The sequence below is a fragment of the Peromyscus eremicus genome, chromosome 1, assembly GCF_949786415.1.
Source record: "Peromyscus eremicus chromosome 1, PerEre_H2_v1, whole genome shotgun sequence".
Lineage (NCBI taxonomy): Eukaryota > Metazoa > Chordata > Mammalia > Rodentia > Cricetidae > Peromyscus > Peromyscus eremicus.
The window spans coordinates 102,489,870-102,515,464 of record NC_081416.1 but is presented as its reverse complement, the minus strand read 5'-3'; the positions used below and the strand labels follow the sequence as shown (position 1 = coordinate 102,515,464).

Sequence of the window (25,595 nt, the reverse complement as noted above, 5' to 3'; positions counted from 1 at the left end):
GAGACAAGAAGTTCTTATGAAATTACTGAAGAAAACAATCTTTAGGACAGACCTTGGTTCAAATCCCACCCCTTGTTAGTTATATTGGTAAATTACTCTGTGTTCTGATCTATAAGCAGGTAGTAGTAGTATTTAGCTTATAAAATTGTAACAATAAAGGAAAACTATGTATAGTGTATATACATGGTAAGTTCTTGATGTTATTTCTCATTGTATCCGAGTACATTTTCTTAAATCAATTTGCAGTTCTTCAGCAGTAGTAGAGTAGAAGAATGTAAGGACCTTGGCTTTTATTTCACTTGCATAATGACTAGACTAGGCAGATCTGTGCCACAATCTCCTAGTCTACAAATGAAAGTTGACTCTCAGGCTTGTAATTATGCGAGATAATATATGTGAAATACCTATTCAAACAGTCTAGTTACAGTACTTTGAGAGTACTTATCTTCCTTGTTACATAGACTATTGTGAAATGTAGAGGCTAGATGGGCCCTTAAGATCATCTTGTCCATCTCATCATTTCGATGAGAAAGCAAAGATCCAGAACTATATATTTTGGTGAGGAAGAGGCAAAAATGACATGGATTCTAGATCTTTTACCATCTCCTCACATTATAGCCTTTTGGGCTCTTTAAATATATATGCATACTATATAGAACTTCACAGGCACTGAAAAGCTAAAATAAGCCTAGAAACGGAATAATATCCCTCTTTTTTAAATTTTATTTTGTAGCAAATAAAAAGAAGGAGAAGGAGCGGCCAGAGATTTCTCTTCCTTCAGATTTTGAGCATACCATTCATGTTGGTTTTGATGCTGTCACAGGGGAGTTTACGGTAAGTCCTTGTGTCAGTCTGAGAGTTTGGGCTGTATGTTAGTGGTTCAGTCCTTTCTTGTCTTCCTAAAGCTTCTTTCTCTGCTAGAGACTTTTCAAGAACACTTTCCTAATCTCAAATTTCTCTTTTAATTTCCTTGGTTTGTGTGTTTGTTTGCAGTATTTGGGATTGAAAACAAGGCCCTGCACATGCTGTGCAAAGGCTTTACCACTGAGCTACATCAACCAACCCAAACAGATCTCTCTTAAGAGGCCCCATGACAGCAAGCTCTAGGTGGGGCACTAAATGCAGGAGTAAATCAGACTTGGTCCCTGCTCTGAAGGAGGTAAAGCCTGGAAATGGAGTAGACCTCTTAAGGAAGATACATAAAAGGAGCTTGTGTAAATCTTGAGGGACTAGGGAAAGGGATAATTAATAGGCTTATTTTTATCTGCTAGCAGACATCGAGGTTTGATATGATATTCTTTCAGGGTCCCAGTATCCACGTCTTCCTGAAAACTTTTAATGTTTTTTTCTTAGGGGATGCCAGAACAGTGGGCCCGCTTGCTTCAAACATCAAATATCACCAAGTCAGAGCAGAAGAAAAACCCACAGGCTGTTCTGGATGTGTTGGAATTTTATAACTCTAAGAAGACCTCCAATAGTCAGAAGTACATGAGTTTTACAGGTATGAAGATTGTGTCCATGGTGATCACAGCAAGAGAAGCTCCCATATGCATGTTAGTTAGCAATAAAAAAGAAAGTGCCAACAGTATGATATGTTTGGAAATGACAACTGAGATGAAGACTTCTATCTTAGTTGTTTTATTGCTGTGAAGAGACACCGTGACCACAATAACTCTTATAAAGGAAAAACATTTAATTTGGGCTTGCTTACAATTTTAAAGGTTTAGTCCATTATCATGATGGTGTGACTTAGTGGCGTGCAGGCAGACATGATGCTGGGTAGGAGCTGAGAGTTCTACATCTTGATCCACAGGTAGCAGAAGGAGACTGTGTCACATTGGGCATAGCTTGAGCATAGGAGACCTCAGAGCTGGCTCCCACAGTGGAAGCACACTTCCTTCCAACAAGACCACACCTACAACAAGGCCACAACACCTCCTAATAGTGCCGCTCCCTATGGCCAAGCATTCAAACACATTAGTCTATAGGGGCTATACCTAATCAAACCAACACAACTTCTTTGTTTTTTTTTCTGAAGTTACATATGTTATTTTTATAGTATGTGTTTTGTGTGGGGTGGGGGCATGTATGCCATGGTGAGCATATGGAGATCAAAAGACAACTTTCAGGAGTCAGCTCTCTCTTTACACTGTGTGAGTTCTTGAATTTGAACACAGGTCGTCAGACTTGGTGGCAAGTATCTTTACCCACAAAGTTATCTCACTAGACCCTGTATATGTTAGTTTTAAAAAAGCAGGGAATTATATAAAAGGAACATAGACTTCTTTATAGTTATAAAGCATAGGCATTTAGTTGTCATTGTCATTATTTCTGATATCATTACTTAATAACATTAATGAGTAGCTTTTAAGTTGTAAGCCCAGTTTCTCCTTTAAGAAACTTTTGAGCTAGCTCAGGCTGGTTTGGGCTTAGAACTCATGGTAATCCTTTAGCATCAGCCTTCAGAGTGTTGGGATTACAGATATGAGCCGTCATATCCTGCATAAAGGACTAAATTTTATCATTTGAGTGGAAATCAGGTCAGTAGTAATTATAAATGTTCTTTATATGTACTTTCTGTGTAGGGGATTATGTTTTTTAGATGTTTTTAGTGGTGGAATTGGGATTAGAACCCAGGTTTTCTTACTCCTAGCCCCATGTCTTTTGAATTACTAGTTGCCTCTAGTAATTTTATTTGGAGTATGCCCTTCCATAGCAGAGATATTTTTCTTTTTCTAGGCTAACTTATAAAAAGCTTGTATTTCTGGAAACTTATCTTCTTCTTCTCTTTTAAAGATTTATTTATTTATTCATGTATTTGTGTGATCTGTCTTCATGCACACAAGACGAGGCAGTCAGATCCTATTATGGATGCTTGTGAGCCACCATGTGGTTGCTGGGAATTGAACTCAGGACCTCTGGAAGAACAGTCAAGTGCCCTTAACCACTGAGCCATCTCTCCAGTCCTCAAAACTTCTTGTCTTCTTTATAGCATCTTAAGAGCGTTGAAAGCAAAGCTGGGCATTGTGATGCATTTTTGTAATCCCAGGTAGATGTGATATAGGAGGATTAGGAGTTAAATGTCATTCTTTGCAACTTAGCAAGTTCAAGGCCAACCTTGTCTATGTGGCAACTTTGTCTCAAAAATCAAATAAACCATAAAAACACAACACAACAAAAACAAGGGGAAAAATAGAACATTAGACTTAGAAGCATATATATATATATATATATACACACACACACACACACACACACACACACACACACACACACACATATATATATATATATACCAATTCCTCACTGTTTGCAGATATGAAACACAGAGAAGATCTTCGTAGTGTGCCTAAATTAGTGCCAGGCCTAGTCTCTTACTTCTTAGTCTGGTGCTCTTTGTTTCTGCAGCCTCCTTCAAAAGCAGAATTGTTGGAGAAGGTAAGAGTCAGGATGAACTAGCTGACTTTGAAGGACGATTTCCCCAGCTAGTGTCTGGCTCATATCAAAGGGTACAGATGGTTGGATGATGGACTGCAGCTTCACTCATGCTGCCACAGTGGTACTCAGGAGAAGCCATGCGTCTTCCCAGCAGCATTTCCTTCTCTCATATGTCCCCACTGGGTCTGTCTGTCTCTTCTTCCATTGAAGGATTAGATCATTCCGAGGAAGAACTGGAGTGAGAGGTTGCTGAGTAGTCAGGAAATTAGAACTTATGTTTCAGGAGTTTATTACAGAGATATCATGTTGGAAGCTGTTTTTTATGTCCTTGTATATAAACATAAGGAAGCTGCATGTATGCATATGGATCATTGCCGCTGTGGACTTGTATATGGTTGAAATTATAGTCCCTTTAAATATTTACAAGTGAATATGTGTATAGCTATACACATTCAGGTAATTTCATATACAGTCATCTATGCATGCATATTTAAATTATAGTTACTGTATTCCACAGATAAATGTACATACTTTTACTTTTGTGCATTAACATAGACACGTGTATGTGCACTAATGTAGGATTTTAAATTTTCTGGTTGTTAAAGACAAGGGTTAACTCTAGGCAAAATTTTATATTTGACACAGTTTATTTTTAATATGATCTATTCCTTTTTTCTGTTTCCTCTTCTCCCATATTGTTAATTAAGCTGATACCATATCAATTTGTGTATGCTCTCCTGTAACTTATCTCCTATGATTCTTATGTGGCATATAGGGATTGTCAGGGCAAAGACTTATTAACCCCATTTTATAGACTCAAGTTAATTAGCTTTAAAGAAATTACAACTTGCTCATTATGATGCAAGTGATATGTTTCTTATTTTTATTTTAGTTAACTTTTTTTTGAGACAGGGTCTCATTATATAGTCATTGCTGTCCTCAACCTCAGAGAGATTTCCCTGCCTCTACCTCTTGAGTGCTTTGGAAATGTGTTTTTAAATTAGGCCTCTAAACACTCTGCTCTCAATAATCCACACAACTCTCTAGTCCCTTTTATTATTTTGGTTAAGTTTTCTGTGACATTTGATTTTCTATAACCAGTTAATGTTAGAGAGAAAGTAGACTAAATTGATATCCCACCCAAAGTTTAGCTCTACTTTGACACAAATTTATATGACCTTGAACCAGTATCTTTGGGTTTTTGAACTATAGTTCCTTCATTTGTAAAGTAAAGGGTTTGGAAATACTTTCTATTCTTTTCATTCTGTGCTTTAAAAATTCAATTTTGATCTATAGAAATTATACAGAGTCTTTCTGTTTGTTGGTTTGTTTTTTCAAGACAGGGTTTCTTTGTGTAGCTTTGGAGCCTGTACAGATTTTTTAAAAGGAGAAATGTTTATTTAAAATATTATTCATTCATATATGTGCATGCGTACAGGTTTGCATGCCTTAGCACGAGTGTGATCAGAGGCTAACTTATAGTTCATTCTCTTCTACCACGTGGGTTCTATGAATTGAACTCAGGTCATCAGGTTTGAGTGACAAGTGTCTTTACCTGCTGAACCATCAGGCCAACCCAAGTTACTTGTTTTTACATGGTATCAGAGGCAGTTTATAACCATATTCCTAGATCTCAAAAGAGCTAGGAGTGTTTAAGGTTGGAGGAAGTACAGTAAGGTATAGTTTTGTTCTGCTCGGCTGATACCATTTTGTTTTCTGGAACAGCAAAGCAAATTGTTTAAATTATGCCTTGGATTGATTTCTTTAGAGTTTAGCCATTTAGGTTTTTTGTTACTGTTTTTGTTATGTTTATAGATAAAATTTTATTTTATGTGTGTGAGTTTTGCTGTATGTTTGTACACCATATTCATGTGTGGTGCCTGGAGAGGCTAGAAATCCAGATCCCCTGGAACTGGAGTTAAAGCTGATTGTGAACCACCTTGGGGTACTGGGAACTAAACCTAGGTCATCAGCAGGAGTAGAAATACTTTTAACTGCTGAGCAGTCTCTCCAGCGAACAAGGTTTGCTTTAAGAAAATATTGTCATAGATTGCTTTACTTTCTACTTTATGGATTCTTTATTTGCTGTAGAGACAAAGAGCCTTACTGGGCTATTTTTATGTGATAGAATTGGGATCTTGGATGTTCTTTGGTCTGGGTTCTTGATGACAAATATGTCAGATTTGTTAGAATGTTTTCCTGATCCCATTGGTGATGAACTGGCAAGTAAATTCTTAGGATTTAAAGAAACAAATCAAAGACAACCCTGGTCTTTATATTTCTTCTTTTCTTTTTGTTAAAATTTCTTATGGGTCTCTATTTCATCAAGTCTGAGATATTATTGGTTATAAGATGACAGTTGTTTTATATACCACTCAAAGTCCATCAGACTGTGAAATGTCTTGAATGAATGCTGATCCTATATTACACAAATGTACTTGTGCACAGGACAACCTTGGGTATCATTCTTCAGGCACTCTCTCTGTGTTTTTGAGACAAGGTCTCTCACTGACCTGGAATTCATCTAGTAGATTGGCCAGGGACCTATCAGTCTCTGTTTCTCCAGTACTAGGATTATAATCATGTATCTTCACACTCAGTTTTGTTTGTTTACATCCTTGTATTTGCACAGCAAACACCTTACTGACTGAGCTAGTTCCTAGCCTCTGAAAGATCCTTTCTGAAAGCTGAAGCTGTAGATTGGTCATGATTTTATGTGAATGACTCAGGAACATAGCATGGATTCCTTGCCTTTATCTCAGACTGTAGGACAGTTTCTTGGCCATTGAAAACTCATGATGTGGATACTAGTAGAGCATGATATTTAGAATTAGATCAGAATTCAGGTTTAAATCATCTGTTTAACCTGTGTGTACACTGGGCAAATTACTTAACTTCTCTCAATTATAAACTCTGTTAAAGTGAATATAATAATAATACCCAGAGCCATAGTGAAGGTTGAAAGAGACCTGTTAGGTATATGTGCTTGCCATGGCTTCTGCTCACAGGACAAGTTACACTATTAGCATTCTCTGGACCTGGCAAGTGCTTGGCCAGATCGTTTCCTTAGCACTCAGAAAAGGATTAACTATACTTGTTTACTAAGTCTCTTGTCTCTCTTCTTTGTACAGATAAGTCAGCTGAAGATTATAATTCTTCTAACACTTTGGTAAGTTTGTGTTTCCTCCATTCTGCCATAAGTGGGTATGAAAGTGAGGTTCAAGATAGTGTGGTAGAGACAGAGCCTGGCCTTGGAGACACTCATCTTAGTCACTGCCATGATTTAGATTCTCTTTCTACAGTAAAGGAACTGGAATGATGAACAGTGTTGTCCCTATTTGACAGTATAGCTCTTCCAGCTTTACAGTGTTATAGAAATCCTAACCTTGAAACCAGAAGATGTAGCTTTTAGGCTGTTTCATTTGCAGGATTGAACATTGGGAAACCCAGTTTGCCTTTCTGTGGTTCAGATTTTTCAACAGTAAAATGAGAATGATATATTTTTTTCCTTAACTGGATGTGTTTTGAAAAGGATCTCTTCTCTTTCATCAGTAAGGCCTACTACCTGGAGGGAACAGATTCTGTTTATTTAAGTGCATCATTCTCCTCTCTGAGGTTGTAGTGGTGTTCTATAACTTAAAGGATTGTGAAAGGAATCACTGAGGAATTGGCTGGGAAGTATACCTAGATGACCTTAAAAAGTACCTCTGTGTCCCTCGTTTTAAAAGTTGAATTTTTCATGGCAGTTATGAATTAAAAAATGAAATGCTGATATCTTTGTCATATAAAGACTAGTAATATTTGGTCATATAAATAATAAGCTGTGAGACATATAAGAGAATACTATTCTTTATACGGGGTGTTATCTCTTATAGAAAACTGTTTATAGCCAGGGTTGGTGGCCAAGCCTTTTAATCCCAGCTACTTGACAGACTGAGGCAGAAGAATTGAAAGTTTAAGTCCAGCTTGGGCTGTAGAATGAGTTCAAGGCCTGTCTGAGCTACTTACAGAAACACTATTTCAAAGAAAAAACTTAAAAGATGGCTGGGGATATAGATGAATGGTAGAGTACTTGCTTATCATGTGAGAGGCTGTAGATTCAATCCCCAGAACTGCAGAAAATAAAACAAAGGTGTTCATGCCATATCGATTTATTAAACATTTACAGAAGCCTCTATTCTCTGCCAGGTCGCGTGTGGAGCAGTCAGACATTGTCCTAGACTTACACCTCCTAGTCTTATAGAGGATATGAAGGCACATGCAGTTACAGTTCAATATGCTATAAACCTCACGAGGTCAGAAGCTATGTCTGTCTTTTTAATTGCTTTGTCTTTGGTACTCAGCAAATTCTGACATTTGCTAAACATTTATTGAATGAAAGATCGGATGTGTCGGTGAAAGCATCTCAATGCTAAAGTCTATGCTGAATGAGTTATTTAGAGTGAGGATTAGAGAGATGAAGATATTTCAGACAGAAAATTACATACACAGAGAAAGAAGTTCACAAGGTATGTGTATTCTGGGAACTGCTAGTAGTTTGATATGTCTGGAATGTAAAAATGTGCCGGAAGAGAGGTTGGCGGTGAGGAGGCATGGTAAAATAGGCCAAGTCATGTAGGAGTTTGGCTTTGTGTAAAAGGTAAATGAAAAGCTTAAAGAATTTTAAAGAGGAGAATAATAATATATAACCCAGTGCTGAGCCACTGTCAAACCTTGCTGCCAGCAGTCAGAGTCATTTCTACTGTTGGCAATTATAAACAGAAGAGTTTGCCAGCTTGGTGCTTGGCAGTGTGTTGGGTCCTTTCTTATTCACTGTCTCTTTTATTTTTCACAGCAGTGTAATGAAGCAGATTATAATCCTTGCTTTACAGTTGATAAAACTGAAACAGAGAAAGGTTCGTTGTGATACACATTTGATTCCTACTCTGCCCTGCTTTCCTCTCGTCCATGCTGCTTTGCATCAAATGGAAGAGATGTGATTAAAAGACAGGAAAAGTATTTGCAAATGAATTATTGATCAGTAAATTCTTGAAGAAAGGGCCCAAACAAAGTGGAGCTGTAACCCGTGGGTCAAATGTCTTTATGCTTTTGTAAGAAGAGTGGCTGTTATCTATTATTGAGTGGCTACTCTGTGCCAGACACTGTGTTAAAATCCTCCTCTTTAGCATAATTAATCCTCACAATTACCATGGGAAGGAGATACTGTTGTCCTCATTTCCTGGGCAGAAAAACAAACCTTCCTGAAGACTCTTTAATAAGAACCATATTAGAAACAAGTTGTGGTATAAGCCTATAATCCCAGCACTTGGGAGGTAGAGGCAGGAGGACCAGAAGTTCAGGGTTATCCTTGGCTACATGGTAATTAGACTGGCCTAGGTGACATGAGACCCTGTGTCAAAAAACAAACAAACATACAAAACTATATAAGAACTAGAATCCAAGGTAGTGGTGCACTTTAATCCCAGCACTTGGGAGGCAGAGGTGGGCAGATCACTGTGAGTTCTAGGACAGCCTGGATTCAGAGTGAGTTTCAGGACAGCCAAGGCTACACAGAGAAACCCTGTCTTAAAAGAAAGAAAGAAAGGAAAGAAAGAAAGGAAGGAAGGAAGGAAGGAAGGAAGGAAGGAAGAAAGATAGAAGATAAAAGAAAGGAAAACTAGAACCCTTGAATCTCACCACTCCAGGCCTTTTTTTCTTTTTTTCTTCTGTGTCAGGGAACAGAGAAAGACATAAGAAGGTCTTATAAAGGTGACTACAGTAAAGCAGCAGCCATGTTATTAGTGTGGGAGAAGAGCCCTGGGGCTCATGCCATATGGCTGAGAGGATCACACCTGCTTGGTTTAGTATCTACAATTAGAACCACTCAGACTGTCAAGGGCATTTCCCTGTAATTGAGAGCATTTCCTCTGTAACACGCTGTTCTATATTTCCTTATTAGTTGCACATTAGTTGAGGATATGATTTTATCATGGTAGCATATTGATTTCTATATTGGTTTTGTACACATTGTTTCATTTCATTTATGAAATAATCAAGCAGAATTACTCTCCATGTTATAGTTTAAGAAAATGTGGCACAGAAAGATTATTAATTCCTTCCTACTGTTGAGTTAGTATAGTAGTATAAGTCAGTAAAAAAAATTCCATTCTCCTGAACACTCATGCATTTACTCATTTCATAAGTATTTCCTCAGCATTTTCTTTGTGCCAAAGCACAGGCAACACAAAAATGAATGTGAACCATGCTAGACCTTGAGAAAAATCTTAATGGCAAACTAAGGAGGAGATATGGGCCAAAGGAAAGGATTGCAAGAATACTGTGCTTTGTGGTCATGTTTGATTTGTGATGTGTTCTTTCTGATAGTTGAGGGAAGTGTACACGCTAGGTCCTAAAGGTTTGCTCCTTTAACAAACATGGTCTTGTAGATCTTTCAGCTTGAAACATTCTTATCAAGATGTTATGATATATTTATCATAAAATATATTTGTGACTGATTCATATTTATAGAATTCATACCAGCCAGGTGTGGTGGTGCAAATATGTAATCTTATTCAGGAGGCTGAAGCAGGAGGGTCATAAGTTCCAAGCTAGTGTGGGCTACATAGCCTGACCCCATCTTAAACAAGAGAATATGTATTGTGTGATAGATTCTTTGAGTGCTGAGAAGTTAAGGGCTGGTAAGGAAGGGCTTTGCTCTTAGTCTCACAAGTTAGTGATAAATCAGAACATACAAAAAGGATTTATAACATAATGCCAGCTAAACGTAGGTAATAAGAAATGGGCAGTGCTTTCCTGTCTGAGGGATAGTGTAACAAAAGTCTTTTTATTAAGGGTTTATCAAAGGTCCAGTATATAAAGCAAGAGAAATTTGAGTTTGTGCTAGAATTAAGTAACTGCTTTAAATAAAAGATATGTATAGTTGGATGTGCATTTTAGTCTAAGCTATGTCTTAGAAATATTTCTCTAAAATAAGCTTGGGGGGGGAATGAACTGAATTTAACTAAAAAAAGAAAAAAGAACTGAATTCATGTTCTCACCTCTTGTTAGCCCAAAGATATATTTGAAAAGGAACAGTATTCCAAAACAAAAAGCAGGTCATAACTTAGCCACTGTAAAAATTCATAAAAGATGCAAAGCCTGTTAGGAGGAGATCAGAAGCAGCCACAGCTTCAAGTAATTGGAAGCCAGGTGCATGACACATGCCTGAAATCCCAGGACAGAGATGAGGCAAGAAGAGCAAAAGCTCAAGCCAGCCTTGGTTCCACAGACCTAGTTAGGGAGTAAGAGAGAACCCCTAGGAAGAGAAAAAGGAGCTTTAGGGGAAAAGTGTGGGGTGAGGGGTTGAGGGGATAGTCCTGGGTCATTTAAAAAAGTAAACAAGGGTAGCTTCCCTCTTACCTTTGTGTCTAGGTTAAAATTAGGTATTTTCTAAAAAAAGCAGACATTTAACTTAAGAAAAACTGCTGTGGCTAGGGAACCTGAGAGAGAACACAAAATCCTAGTCAGAAGATTGCTACCACGGATGTGAAGAGGAACATAGCTCAACAATTGGTGAAAATACTTGTTACTTTATTAAATATATTTTATTTATTTATTGACAATTTCATTTTGTATACAATGTCATGACTATACTCACCCTCAGTTCCTCCTTCCTAGTGCCACCCTGATACCTCCCAACAGGTCCACTTCCTATTTTTATATCTTTTCCTTTTTTTTTTTCAACCCACTAAGAGCCATTAGTGCTGCTTGGTGGGGTGTTTGATGGATCTTGTTGGCTTTATCTTGTGCAGATCTTGTGTTGGTAACTAGAGCTGCAGTGAGCTCATGAATGCAGGTGCCGTGTCGTATTAAGAAGACAGCATTTCCCAGCATTCCTTCCCATCCTCTGGCTGTTACATTCTTTCTACCTCTTCTCTTCTGCCATGTTCCTTGAGCCTTGGGTAGTGTAGAAGGTTGATGTAGATGTCCCATTTAGGACTGAGCACTCTGACCAGTTATGAGTCTCTGCCTTAACTGTTACCCACTGCAGAGAGAAGTGTCTCTGGTCATGGTCAAGAGTAATACTAATCCATGAGTATGCATATAAATATTTAGGAGGCAGTTTGACAATATGTCCATTTAGCAAAACAATGGTAGTAGACTACTATGGTCTGTGACCTTCTGAACCATGGGACTTGTGACCAGGTTTACAGTGCCAGGCATGATGAGTTCCTTCCTGTGAAGAAAATATTTTTAATATTTTTAAATTCCTGCATCCCAATAGTAGGTTTCTTATAATACTCAAGAGGAGAAGAATTTCTACCTCATATGCTTTTACACACACACACCCCCACACACCCCTAAATATCCTAAAGAAAAACTTGCCAGTAAAACCATTTCTCTGAGCCAGGCAGTGGTGGCGCACGCCTTTAATCCCAGCACTCAGGAGGCAGAGCCAGGTGGATCTCTGTTAGTTCGAGGTCAGCCTGGGCTACAGAGCAAGATCCAGGATGGGCACCAAAGCTACACAGAGAAACCCTGTCTAGGGAAAAAAAAAAAACAAACAAACAACAAAAACAGCAAAACCCATTTCTCTGTAATTCACATTTTATCAGACCTGCCATAAATATATTATTGTTGGAGTAATCAAAGGCTAAAAGAATTCTTAAAATTTAAAAATGTAATCAACAAAGATTAAAGAGCAGTTACACATAATTTTTTTTTTTTTTAATGGTTTTTCAAGACAGGGTTTCTCTGTGTAGCTTTGCGCCTTTCCTGGAACTCGCTTTGTAGACCAGGCTGTCCTCAGACTCATAGCGATCCACCTGCCTCTGCCTCCCGAGTGCTGGGATTAAAGGCGTGCGCCACCAACGCCCGGCCAGTTACACATAAATTTTATGCCTTTGATTTTAACGGAATCCATCACAGTATTCTAGGGACTCTGAAAACGTCTGAAATTATTTATGTCAGTATATCTGACAATTCCTGTTGCCTTTCTGGTCCTAATATTAAAACCAGCAATAACAACAAAACAATAACTTGTGTTTTAGATCCACTTATCTTGAATCTTGTATTTTTGTCTAGCTCTATTTCAGTTTGCATGGGAAAATCAAGTTGCTACAGATCATTAGCAAATCTAGTTAGTAGTACTAGTGGAGTTCATTCTGGGACAGGACAGAAGCTCAGTGATAAAGAGAGCATCCAGCCTGGCAAGGAACTCATTGTCCTTTTTAGAATGAAAGATCCTGATGTACTTTATTGAGGCTGGGCCTCCCACATTCACACTGTATGACATAACAGGGTCAGGAATTTGAAAGAAGAAAGTTGGAGGGGGTGGCTATTTAGACTTCTAGTTACTGCATTAGGAAGAGCAGGTAATTACAAAGATAAAGCATAGAAAATGAAAACTTTCTTCTCCACATTTATTTTTTGCTCATTATAAAGAGTAAAATTCATAGACTAAGAAGAAACTGAACTTCTCTTCAAGTATTTGATTATAGGGACAGGCAGGGAAGCTGTCAGCTGGCATGCTGTTCCACAGTTAGGCTTTAGGTGAGAAAAGGAAGCACCCAAAGGGGTGGATAGTGATGGCTAAAAGAAAAGGAAGCTGTAGGACTGCTGACTGCATGGAAGTGGAGAGTCTTGAGGCCAATGAGGCTTTCATATGGGGAGTCAGAACTGAGTTCCTTCTAGAGAACCAGCAGACCTGGGATCTGAAGTTCTATATCTACTGGACAAGATAAATTTGTCTTTTCTGCATAGAATGTGAAGACTGTGTCTGAGACCCCAGCAGTGCCACCAGTGTCAGAAGATGAAGATGATGATGATGATGCTACTCCACCTCCGGTGATTGCTCCACGCCCAGAACACACAAAATCTGTGAGTCTTGTAATCTGAAAGGATATATGATTCATTCAAATAAGGGGTGACAGAGAGTGGGGAGATGGTGGTATTAAGGCCAGGAGTCCAATATAGGGGTCCGTAGACTTTGGAGCTGGTACAGTCATTGTACGACTTTCTTTTCCTCTCATGTTTTGAGACAGGGTTTATGGAATCTACTTTTAAAAAGGAGCTACTTGTTTTAAATAAGATAAGTAATGAAAAAATTTTGTCGGGAGGCAGAGCCAGACGGATCTCTGTGAGTTCGAGGCCATCCTGGACTACCAAGTGAGTTCCAGGAAAGGCGCAAAGCTACAGAGAGAAACCCTGTCTCGAAAAACCAAAAAAAAAAAAAAAAAAAAAAAAATTTGGTCTGAGTTTATCAGATGTTACTGGACTGGACATTGTTAATATATATAATGGAGTTTTTATCTGAATCTGTCAAATGTTAATGGACTAGACATCATTAATGTAATTTTTGGCTGTATATATTGTATATACTTATTGGATAGTTTTTCTTGTATTAGTTATAAGCCTTTTTTAATTTTATACAAAAAGAGAGGAAATGTGGTGGTATTGTGTTCCCCAAAATATTGTGTACCTTAATAAACTTATGTGGGGTCAGAGAATAGAAAAGCCACAAGATACTTAGGCTAGAAAATGTTAGCACACGCCTTTAATCCTAGCATTCCAGAGACAGAAATCCCTCTAGATCTCTGTGAGTTCAAGGCCGCATTGGAAACAGCCAGGCATGGTGACTCACGCCTTTAATCCCAGAAAGCAGCCTTTAATCCCAGGGAGTGGTGGTAGAAAGCAGAAAGGTATATAAGGCGTGAGGACCAGAAACTGGAAGCATTTGGCTGGTTAAGCATTTGGCTGGTTAAGCTTTTAGGCTTCTAGCAGCACAGTTCAGCTGAGACCCATTCTGGATGAGGACCCAGAGGCCTCCAGTCTGAGGAAACAACACCAGTTGAGGATCCGGCAAGGTGAGGTTAGCTGTGGCTTGTTCTGTATCTCTGACCTTCCAGTGTTCACCCCAATAACTGGCCTCAGGTTTGATTTTATTAATAAGAACTTTTAAGATTCATGCTACACAGGGTCTCACTATGTAGTACAGGGTGGCCTTGATTCATAGTGTTCCTCCTACCTCACTCACCCAAGTGCTAAGATTACAGGCATGTGCTACTGTGCCCAACTGAACCACCTGTTTTGAAGGTATTTTCTACATGATTAAAGAGAAGTAGTATATTTGTTATTTCAGCTATTCCTAAAATTCCCTAGGTAATTGATATTTATAACAATCTAACCTCGGTTTACTTATCTTATTCTTTACAGATATGACAGGAAGATATATAGAATTGACACATTTTACTTCCAGAATTACATAGAAAGCAGCAAATTATCTGACAAAGATTTTTTTCTTTTGTGTTAAATATGCAGGGTTCAGCCTCTCTAGCATCTTTGATGATGCTGAAAGACCCAAGGGAGTTTATAAATACATTAGTGCTATTAATATGCTGGACGTTAGGAGTGCATTTTGATGCCGGATATTGGTAGTGATTTCTCATTTAACTTCCTTTGAGGTTCCTGCATTTTAGAATAGCCACAGTCTCTCCTCCTGCACTTTGCAGAGTCTGTACTTTTGCCTTTTATTTGATTTAGTATCATTGAGCAGTGATCTCCCATCAGATGATACTCTGAAACACTCTACTAATGTTTGTTTCAGCTTTTTATTATGAGGAGAACTCCATAATGAAAGAACCATCTAGGACTTAAGCTCTGTGTTGATTGAATGACTAATGGAAGATGCTGTGTAGGAAATTCAATCAGATGACCTACCTCTTAGCCTAAGAACTTATAAATAGAATCTGTTGGGTTTCCTTGTCTATAGGTCACAAATTTACCTTAAGGAAGTAGCCTAAATCAGTGAGCTGTCAGTATTTTCCCATTGATATGTCCTGTTTGTGGTTTGCAGGCATATTTATTTAAAACTGTTTTCTCTCTAAACCTATAATGCCTCTAAAGTAGAGGACATCTGTCTGTCTGTCTGTCTGTCTATCATGTTATCTATCTTTTTAGTGCCTAATATAGTTTTTGGTACAGGGATCATAAAGAAGGCAGTAAATATTGAATGAAAGAATAGATTGATAAATTTGCTTTTCTTAACATTCTTCTCTGAAAAGTATATTGCTAATTTATAGAAGAACCAGGTGGGATATGGTGAGGTAAATTGATTTATCCACAGTCACTTAGTAAGCAAAAGCCAGGGTTTGAAAGCAGATAATTAAACCAAGTCCAGATTACATTCCACAGTGGCACAGATACCACATTTTGTGTGTATAGACCTATACTGGGAGCCAGTTAAGGATAATGTTATAGAGGGAACAGATAGGATATCTTTCTCAAGGAACCATAGAGAGAGAAGCAGAGAAGGTTTAAGGTTTATATACCTGGGATATAATTGTTCTACAGGTACAAGAGTAAAAATGGAGGAATTATTTTACTAGAGTAGTCAGAAAGTCAGTCTAATTGAAAGAGCTGATCCATTTATTACTTGATTCTGTAGAAACACTTTCTGAATGCTTGTTTTTTACTAGGTAAGTAGTCAGTTAGAGGACTCAAGGAGGAATACTCTATGTTCTCTATCTTGATAGACTCTATAGAGGATCAAAAAATAATTAGGATTTCTTTAATGATAAAAATCTGATAAATACTGAGAGCATCTCCTGGAAAAGGAAGTATAACCTGGGGGTACTTCTTCTTAACCTTAGTAGTATGTAGTGGCTCCTTTCTGGATAGCATTTCTCTCTTTTGCTTTTGTAGCAGTTACTTTCTCATTGCCTTCTTCAGAATGAGTAGGGCAGTGTTTTGTACAGAGCTAGGCTTACCATAGATTCTCAGCAAATATTTGTTAAACTAGTGAACAGAAAAAACATTGTCTTTAAAAGCTAAAGTTTAAATGCTTAATATCTGCTGTGCATGGCTCTGTTCATTCACACATGTTGATCTGTTGCTGAATAAGGTAGGTATTCTCACCCTTTTATAGACAAGGAAACTGAAGCACAGAGAAGTGAAATAACCTGACTGAAGTCATTCGGGTAGTAATGAGAGCTGAGATTTAAGCCCAGGCTGTCACGTTCCCAAGTTTGTTTTAAGTTACTATACCCTATTGCCTCTTGAAGCATAAGAGTTCTTAGTAGGAGCTCAACAGCTCATTAACTCCATAGAAAATAATGTTGGAAAGTATTCAAGGGCTACACAAAAGAGTTCATTTCATCTTAGAAAAACAGAGTATCATGGGTGAGGGAGGTTTACATCTAATGATAGAATCTCCTCCAAATTTTTACTGAGAGTTGTCTAGCCCTTTTGGAGTGATTTTGGCGCTAAGGCCGTCACTAACCCTTCTTGTACTGTGAGAGCAAGGAAGGTCATTTTACCCAAGGCAAATGGGCTGGGGCTCAGAGGAAGAATAATACAGATTTTGACATATAAGAGAAAGACTGAGCTGGGAAGGGGGAGGTTCCTGGGGATGTTCTAACTAGAACATTTAGAAAAGATTCCACTATGCTAACAAAAGGCTTTGTTTCCAAAATTTCCCATTGATTATGCAGGTATATACACGATCTGTGATTGAACCACTTCCTGTTACTCCAACTCGGGATGTGGCTACATCTCCCATTTCACCTACTGAGAATAACACCGCTCCACCAGATGCTTTGACCCGGAATACTGAAAAGCAGAAGAAGAAGCCTAAAATGTCTGATGAGGAGATCTTAGAGAAATTACGTAAGCACTTTATAGTTTTTTTGAACCTTCCTTTGGTCTGTGACTTGTCAGTCATTGAGGTGGAATGCTACTACAAAGATCTGGATCTTAGGTTTAGGCTGTGTGCCTGGTTGGCTCTGTGTCGTACCAGAACTATGGGCTGTACTGCTCATCATCTGAACTTTCACCCCTTCTATGTTTCACCAGTTCTGGGTGTACATACACTACCTTAGGATAGGGACATAACAAGAGAGAATGTGGACAGCTCACTTTGTGGTTTATAGATATGACAAATAGCTGCTGTTTAGTGAGTAGTCTAGAATACTACATGGAGAAAGATTGAGGTATTGATTATACTTGGTAGAAAAGAGTGCTCTCGTTGATGCTTGCTATTGACCTAGGAGAAGACAGCTTTGCCATCGTGGATGTAGAAAAATTAGGAAAGAGAAACCATGTTTTATGAGCCTGCACCATGTAAAAAATGACAAGCAAAAAAGATACTTTCTTGAATTTTTAAATTTTATTATAGTAACTCTGTGAAGATACCCATGGTAATCTTCATTTCTGAACTTTAGGTTTTTAAGACCCAAAGATTCTAAATACCCTGTCCCAGATCATCGAGCTGCAAAGAGGTGCAACTGAGGTTAGATGAAGCTGTGATTTTGTAAATAGAGCGGATTGCCTCCTGCAGTCAGGTATAGGTTGATTTTCCCCCCTTGGAGGAATCATTGAGAAAGGGGTTGACACAACTGGTTTGATCAAGCCTGAACGAACGTTCATGCTGCTTTCTAAAGCTGAGGCTTCTGGCTCTTGAGTTTAGCAACTTCTATTTCTTCCTAATAATTTTCCTAATTTTTGTTTGACCTTTTTTTAAAATTTGTTTGTTTGTTTGTTTGTTTAGTTCACTGTCTTAAGAATTGCCCTTTCGAGGGCCCTCCTATGATGAAGTAAAAGCTACTTCCTGGTATCTGTTTAATCCTATGTTCTCTTGTTCCCTAAACCAGAATGTCCCCTCATAGTAATACAATGCATTATAGAAAGCAGACTGGCTTAGACAATTTCCTGCTATTCTTTGAGCCTTCTTCCCCCTCACATCTTTTAAATAGTGATACTAATACCTGCTTTTTAAAAAAAATTTATTTTATGTACATGGGTGTGAGGGTGTCAGATCCCCTGAACCTGGAGCCACAGACAGTTGTGAGCTGCCATGTGGGCTCTGGGAATTGAACCTGGGTCCCCTGGAAGAGTAGCCAGTGCTCTTAACCACAGAGCCATCTCTTCAGCCCCCCTGATTTGTTTTAAATTAAAGGACATAATATTGTATGTGAGAAGTACCAGATCCTAGTGATTGAGATATCGGTGGAAAAGCTAATTGGATTGAGAGACTAAAAACCAAACTCTGAATGTTAGCTCTGCCTCCAGTTTACTATATGACTTTGAGGAAGTATCTTCCTCTGTGGGCCACAGTTCCCTGCTTCTAGAATACTGCTGTGAGACCCATGGGCTCTCTCATCCTTCTGTGTTTTTTATTTAAACTATCTCCTGCTACAGAACTCTCTTGGCTTTCTTAACGTAGCTGAGTTGTACTTATAAAAGTCAGCTTAGATAGGGCCTTTCTGGAGCCTTTGCAGTCTGTTTCTCTGCCTCTTTCTCTATTCCCTATCCTTACAGCATCCTTACAGCGATGCTTCTTGAGAGGAGTGACTGTCTTAAGTGTACCTCGTCTTCCTCTTTATTTCTAGCACTCAGCATTTAGTCTGGTATGTAACAAATGAATAAATGTTTAATGAGTTAATTTTAAAATGAATGAATGGCTCTTAGAAGTTCAGAAATGGAGTAAATTACTATGAATAAACACAATCAAGGATATAAAACTTTTGGTTGTAGCCAGGTAGTGGTGGTGCACGCCTTTAGTCTCAACACTCAGGAGGTTGAGGCAAGCAGATCTCTGTGAGTTTGAGGCCAGCCAGGTCTACAAAGGGAGTTCCAGGATAGCCAGGGCTACACAGAGAAACCCTGTCTCAAAAAAACCAAAACAAAACAACCCCCCCCCCCCAAAAAAAAAACCAGAGGAGAGGAGGAATAAATAAAACTTTTGGTTGAGATTTACTGAGGGAAAGTTAATGCCTGGTTAGGATGCTTTGAGGGGAACTGGACACAGTTCTTTAAAACTTGTCAACTTAGGGATTTAAGAGGATCATGGGCTCTCTTGTGTATCTTGATCTGGAACAAAAATGATTCATGGTCTCTGTTTCTTTCAAAGGGAGCATAGTGAGTGTGGGCGATCCTAAGAAGAAGTATACACGGTTTGAGAAGATTGGACAAGGGTTAGTAGGGGCGTTCTGTTTCCTTGGAGAAATGACTTAAAATTGTATGTACTGGCATATATGAATTTACTTGGTTTTTTTTGCCTCTCATCAACCTTGTTCTCTTTCTTTACTTTGCCTCACCTATCTGTTATATTAGAATGACTTCCAGATTTTGCAGAATTATGCTTTATATGAGAGATGTGCTATACTAAAATACCATAGTATTTGGCCATACTAAAGTACCCCTGCCTCAAGAATAAACGAGTCACCTATTTTCTTAGCATGAAACCAGCTTCCCAAACTATAACTGATTTTCCATATTAACCCTGTTTGCCCTAGTTCTGAGACCTATAATCACTAATATGAAATTTAAGACTCAGTTCTATAGACTTCCTAATAATGGGATGGGACCTATTTTTCTAGGTGGATGACAAAATTCATGAGTTTTACTCTCTATTTCATCTCTACAACCGTATGCTGTCCTCTCGGTGTATTGAACTCAGCAAATCTTTAACTGAGTTTTGTTGTGTGTTGAGGAGTATGAATATGGCTATGAATCAGGTACAATCTCTGCCTTCAAGGATCTCAAGTCAGCTGGAGATAGAAAGACACAAAAGAGTTATAGTGTAGAAGTCACCTTTCATCTGGGAGGAGGTCAAGTGGGACAAAGAAAGAGGGAATGTTGGGGCCGGAGAGATGGCTCGGAGGTTAAGAGTACTGACTGCTCTTCCAGAGGACCGGGGTTCAATTCCCAGCACCCACATGGAAGCTAGCAACTGTCTATAAATCCAGTTCAAAGAGACCCAGCACCAATGGCAAAACATCAGTGCACATAAAAAAAAAAAAAAAAATCTTTGAAAGAGCAAATGCTGCAAGAAGCTTAGTGGTGAACGGAAGTTGTGTACATATGTAAAAATCAAATTATACACATATAACTTAATGCAGGAAAATTTTGGTAAATTGTACCTCTATATGAAAAGTGAAAATAATGAGGTTTCTATGAATATGCCCAAAAAAACCACATGAAATTTAAAAGAAACTGAAAAAATTAAGTTTGGCTCATAGTTGGCTCTCAGTGGAACAAAAGCATTGTTACTAATTAATTGAATTTTTTTGTCTTAATTTTCTTAGGCTAACAGAAATTTCTGAAAATATGTTAAAGAATTGTAAAATATGGGGATGGGGTGACATTTTGCGTATCATTTTATAGTTTGTTATTTACATTGAGTTTCAATATGTAAAAGTAACTTTTGGCTGAGCAGATGCCATTTTTCCTGATCCAAGTGGCTTTTCCGCTGATATTTCCTTGCCTTTGTGAGTCCAAGCTGGTAGAAAAAGATAGCTTACATATTGAGAAGAAATTATTTTGCTTACCTCAGTAATATAGATGGCATTTTTGTTTTTAGGTAATTAAATTGAGTTATTAAGAATGTAGCACCTGGCGGTGGTGGCGCACACCTTTAATCCCAGCATTTGGGAGGCAGAGGCAGAGGCAGGCAGATCTCTGTGAGTTCGAGGCCAGCTGGTCTACAGAGTGAGATCCAGGACAGGCTCCAAAGCTACACAGAGAAACCCTGTCTCAAAAAAACCAAAAAGACAAAAAAAAAAAGAAAAAAGAAAAAGAAAAGAAAAGAATGTAGCAAAAAGGTACACGGGCAAATTTCAGCTAGTCGGATTCCTCTGGGTTTGAGCTTCTTTATCTGTAAATTTGGAGGATTGTGGATTAAGGGCATTTCTCCTCTGAAACATGCCTTTAAAGAATTAAATGTATAACATCTAGGAAATGTTCTCTGCTTTATTTCACAGGCCTGCTAAGGTTAAGGCAAGAATGAAATATTTATTAAGCACCTTTGTTAATGTTGTATTTCATAATTTAAAAATGTCACACCAGTTTGATGCATTGGTTGGTACTGTTATAATTTAGGCTTGCTTCCTTTTTAGGACCTAAAGACCGTTAAGTGTCTGATCTTAGATCTGCTCATGTAGCTTTCTAAAACTTTGTAAACATGAAAGATATAATCTCAAATGTTTAGTCTCTGAGACTTGAACATGTTTGTCCTTTAAGGATGGTATATATATGGTAGCTGGAGAGATAGCTCAGTTGCTAAGTGTATTTTTGTTCTTGCAGAAGACCTAGGTTTGGTTCCTATCACCCACAAGGTAGCTTACAACCATCCATAATTCTAGTTACAGGGAGTCTCATTTCTACTTCTGACTTCCCCAGGCACCAGACACACACATGGTGCACATACATACATGTAGGCAAAATAAAAATACAGATAAAATCTAAACATTATTTTTTAAAAAGAGTGGTGTAAATTGGCAGGAATAAAGAGGGCTAGGGTCAGGAAAATAGACACACATTCTGTAACTAAAGATCTCTAGGTAAAGATGGTTAGGTAGTGAAGAAATAGCTACATTGAACATATCTAGTCCTCATTTGAGAGCCAATATCTTATAATTATACTTTACACGCATGTAGCTAGGCTGTCAAGGGGTGGTGTTTAGGGAGCTGGTGACCATAGTTCCTAGCTGGAGGCATACGTCTGTAGCAGGAATCTTTTTTTTGGGTTTTTTTTTTTTTTTTTTGGTTTTTTGAGACAGAGTTTCTCTGTGTAGCTTTGCACCTTTCCTGGAACTCGCTTTGGAGACCAGGCTGGCCTCGAACTCACAGAGATCCGCCTGCCTCTGCCTCCTGAGTGCTGGGATTAAAGGCGTGCGCCACCGCCCGGCTGTAGCAGGAATCTTAAAAGTTCTTATTAATAAAATCAAACCTGAGCCAGGTATTGGGGTGAACTGGAAGATCAGAGAACCAGAACAAGCCACAGCTACCTCACCTTGCCGGATCCTCAGCTGGTCTTGTTTCCTCAGACTGGAGGCCTCTGAGTCCTCATCCAGAATGGGTCTCAGCTGAACTGTTTTGCTAGAAGCCTGAACACTTAACCAGCCAAATGCTGCTAGTTTCTGGTCCTCACGCCTTATATACCTTTCTGCTTTCTACCACCACTCCCTGAGATTGAAGGCTTGCTTTCTGGGATTAAAGGCATGATGAGTCACCATGCCTGTCTATATCCTTGAACACATGGATTTCTGCCTCTGGAATACTAGGATTAAAGGCGTGTGCTACTACTGCCTATCCTTTATGTTTAATATTGTGGCTGTTCTGTCTCTGACCCCAGATAAGTTTATTAGCATGCACAATATTTGGGGGAATACAATACCACATACGTCCAGCTGTCTTTTCTTCTTGAATTAACATGACTTTTATGGGAAGCATAACTTCAGGATTTGCTGGGAACATCTTATAAAAGACCAGAATTAAAAATGTCTACAAATTGTATTTTATATATGTGACATATGTTGTGTATACCTACAAATATGTGTTGCAGATTACCTAGGCATATACAAGGTTTGTGATTTTAGGCACAAGATGAGGGCTTTAGTTATTTCAGAGAGACAGCATCATGCAGCATTATTTTCAGCATCTCTCTCACTTACCCCGTCTCTTTGTTTGAGTGTGTATATAAGTACCTACATGTTCATATGTCTTTCGTGGAGCTAGTCTTACTTTGAGGGTGAGGTAGAAATAATCTGGAAGTACATATATTTGGAAAAGTATGTGCAGTATCATTTTATTTTTGAAAAAACTAAAAATGCATTTCATTTCAACCATAGAATATGAAACCCTTTTGATCAGTTGTGATTGAAAAGTGTGATTTTTTTTTTCTTTTTTACGGTTTTTTTTGAGACAGGGTTTCTCTGTGTAGCTTTGCGCCTTTCCTGGAACTCACTTGGTAATCCAGCCTGGCCTCGAACTCACAGAGATCCGCCTGGCTCTGCCTCCCGAGTGCTGGGATTAAAGGCGTGCGCCACCACCGCCCGGCTGAAAAGTGTGATTTTTAAAAAGTGTCAAGGTATCCTATAATAAGGAGAGGAAGGATACTTCAAGATTATTTCAGGCTATTCAGTGTGAGTTGACCAAGTTTTCATAGTTTTTAAAAATCAGTTATACTTTTTAAAGATTAACTGTGGAAAAGAATCTTAAAAGCTGAATATCAGTCCTTGCTACCACTTTTTTTTAGTGTCTTGCCCATCCTCCTCCCTTGGTTCACTGACTTACAGAATTACAGGCAGATGCCACCAAAAACAAGCTCTAGTTGTAGTTTTTAATGTAAATTTTAAAAGAAGATAACACGCATAAGTATATTGCTCAATTAATTTTCAAAAAGTACATACATGAATGTAAGATGCATCCAGGTCAATAAAGAGAACATTACTGATACTCTAAAAGTCTATATTTTAATAAATATATATAAGCCGTCTCTCCCCACATTTCATTCTGAACTTCTCCTTGGTCTCCTTTTCCCATCCTGTCACTCCCAGTTGAAAGTATAAGAAATGAAAGCAAGTTCACAAGGGGAGCAGAGAAGAGGGGGGCAAACAGGTTTAAGAAATGAATGTCTTTGAACACTTTTGCATTTTATGAACTAAACTCTGACATATGTGTCTGAGTAAAGCTCAGAGTCATAAGTTGCTTGAGATCAGACAAAGCAGAAGTTCTAGATTGGTTAAGGCCTTCCTTCTTTACTACCACACACTGCCTTTCAAATGTGAGAGTGGGAGGTTGCAGAGGGAGGATTTACCTTGGCTGCTTTTGTTCACATAGTTCCAGGTTGTGTGCAAAGCTGCATGGACCAATACTACCTCACTGACCATCTGTGTTTATTTTCCTGCCTCCCTTATCTTCCTCTCAGTGCTTCAGGCACAGTGTATACTGCAATGGACGTAGCCACAGGGCAGGAGGTAAGTACTCATCACCAGCTGGTGGACTTCTACACCTAAAGTGTTTGTTTTTAATTTCATTTGCAGTTAATTTTATCGCCCCTATTCCTACCTTTCTCTCTCTCTCTCTTTGGCTCAGTGGGACATTTCTGGTTTCTTTCTGTACCATGGTAGGCTCAAATAGGAGATGAATATGATGAGACTTAAAACTTTTGCAAAAGCTACCAACGATCAGGATGGAGAGCAGGTCAGAGGAGGAAGGATGGACCGTGTAAGCCAAGAGATGGTTTTATAATTCCCCATGAGAGATGTAGCTGTAGAAGTAAGTAGATTTGAGAAATGGTTAGCAGGTAACTTGACAGAACTTAGTGATAGAATGTGAGAACAACTTCCAGATGGCAATATTGTTCAAGGAGAAAGAATAAAGTCAGAGGTATAAGTATAAAGAAGGTGGATAGCTGGAGAGATCTTACTGAACTGCCTAGTTATGGGAGATTTAAACCTATGGCTGTCAGCTTCTAATCTAGTAACTTCGAACTCTATGCTTCAGATCCCACTGGACATTGGAGGCCTTGTTTATTTGGAGGTTCCTCTTTGTCCTTATTTTATTAAGCCATCAGAATGCTGACCTTATTGCTAAAGCCCACTGATCCAAGATCAGCAAAAGGAATCCATGAAGGGAATATCAAGTAATTGGAGGTTCCTTGTAGACTACCTTTGATTGTTTACAAAACAGAAATGCTGACAGGTGGGTTATGGTTAGTAGCTACCTGGGAGAAATTTTTAGTTATAAAAGTATTGGAGCTCAGAAACTGAGAGAGGAACTTCTTTGAGTGAAAATAAAATTTTGCTTCTCTGAGAGAGGCTGCTTTGATCTACTTATATATTTTTGGTTATCAGAATCTGGTATCTTTGAGGGATAGTATAGGTTTTATTGGGTTCTAGTTAACTTTTTAGAGGTGTAAAAGCCAAATACTGATGTTGTGTGAGAGTAAATAAATTTTTAAAATCACCAGTATGGGAACTGGAGAGATGGTGCAGTAGTTAAGAGCACTTGCTGTTTTTGCAAAAGATTCAAGTTCAGTTCCCAGTACCCTCAGTTGGGTGGCTTACAAGGGCCTGTACCTCCATGAATAGGGTATCCAACACCTTCCTCCGGCCTCAGCAAGCAGTACACTCATGTGCACAAACCCACACAAAGACACAAACATAATACACATAATTAAAAATAAAATCTTAAAAATAAATAAAATCATTATTATAGTTAACAATTAATTGAAAATTTAAAGACATGGATGCATGCCTAAAGTTATTTTTGCTACCTTGGGTGAACCATTTGATCTTTTTCTATCAGGGGTCTGAGTTAGAATTAAATCCTGTGTAGTTTGGGCTGCAGAGTCACAGCAGAGGAGCTAAGGTTAGGTATTAGAGACCTCCTTTTAC

The 25,595-nt window shown here is 38.5% G+C and overlaps 1 protein-coding gene across 3 annotated transcripts in view; it reads left to right on the top strand.

Moving 5' to 3' along the window:
- Pak1 (p21 (RAC1) activated kinase 1) overlaps positions 1 to 25,595 on the top strand; it is a 120,107-nt gene that overhangs the window by 73,767 nt on the left and 20,745 nt on the right. For all 3 annotated transcript variants that reach the window (XM_059270947.1, XM_059270939.1, XM_059270956.1), the window contains exons 3-9: positions 734 to 834; positions 1,354 to 1,501; positions 6,570 to 6,607; positions 13,180 to 13,296; positions 16,908 to 17,082; positions 19,325 to 19,388; positions 24,125 to 24,173. In XM_059270947.1, coding sequence (XP_059126930.1) covers positions 734 to 834; positions 1,354 to 1,501; positions 6,570 to 6,607; positions 13,180 to 13,296; positions 16,908 to 17,082; positions 19,325 to 19,388; positions 24,125 to 24,173 — 692 coding nt within the window. The remainder of the gene's footprint in view (positions 1 to 733; positions 835 to 1,353; positions 1,502 to 6,569; positions 6,608 to 13,179; positions 13,297 to 16,907; positions 17,083 to 19,324; positions 19,389 to 24,124; positions 24,174 to 25,595) is intronic.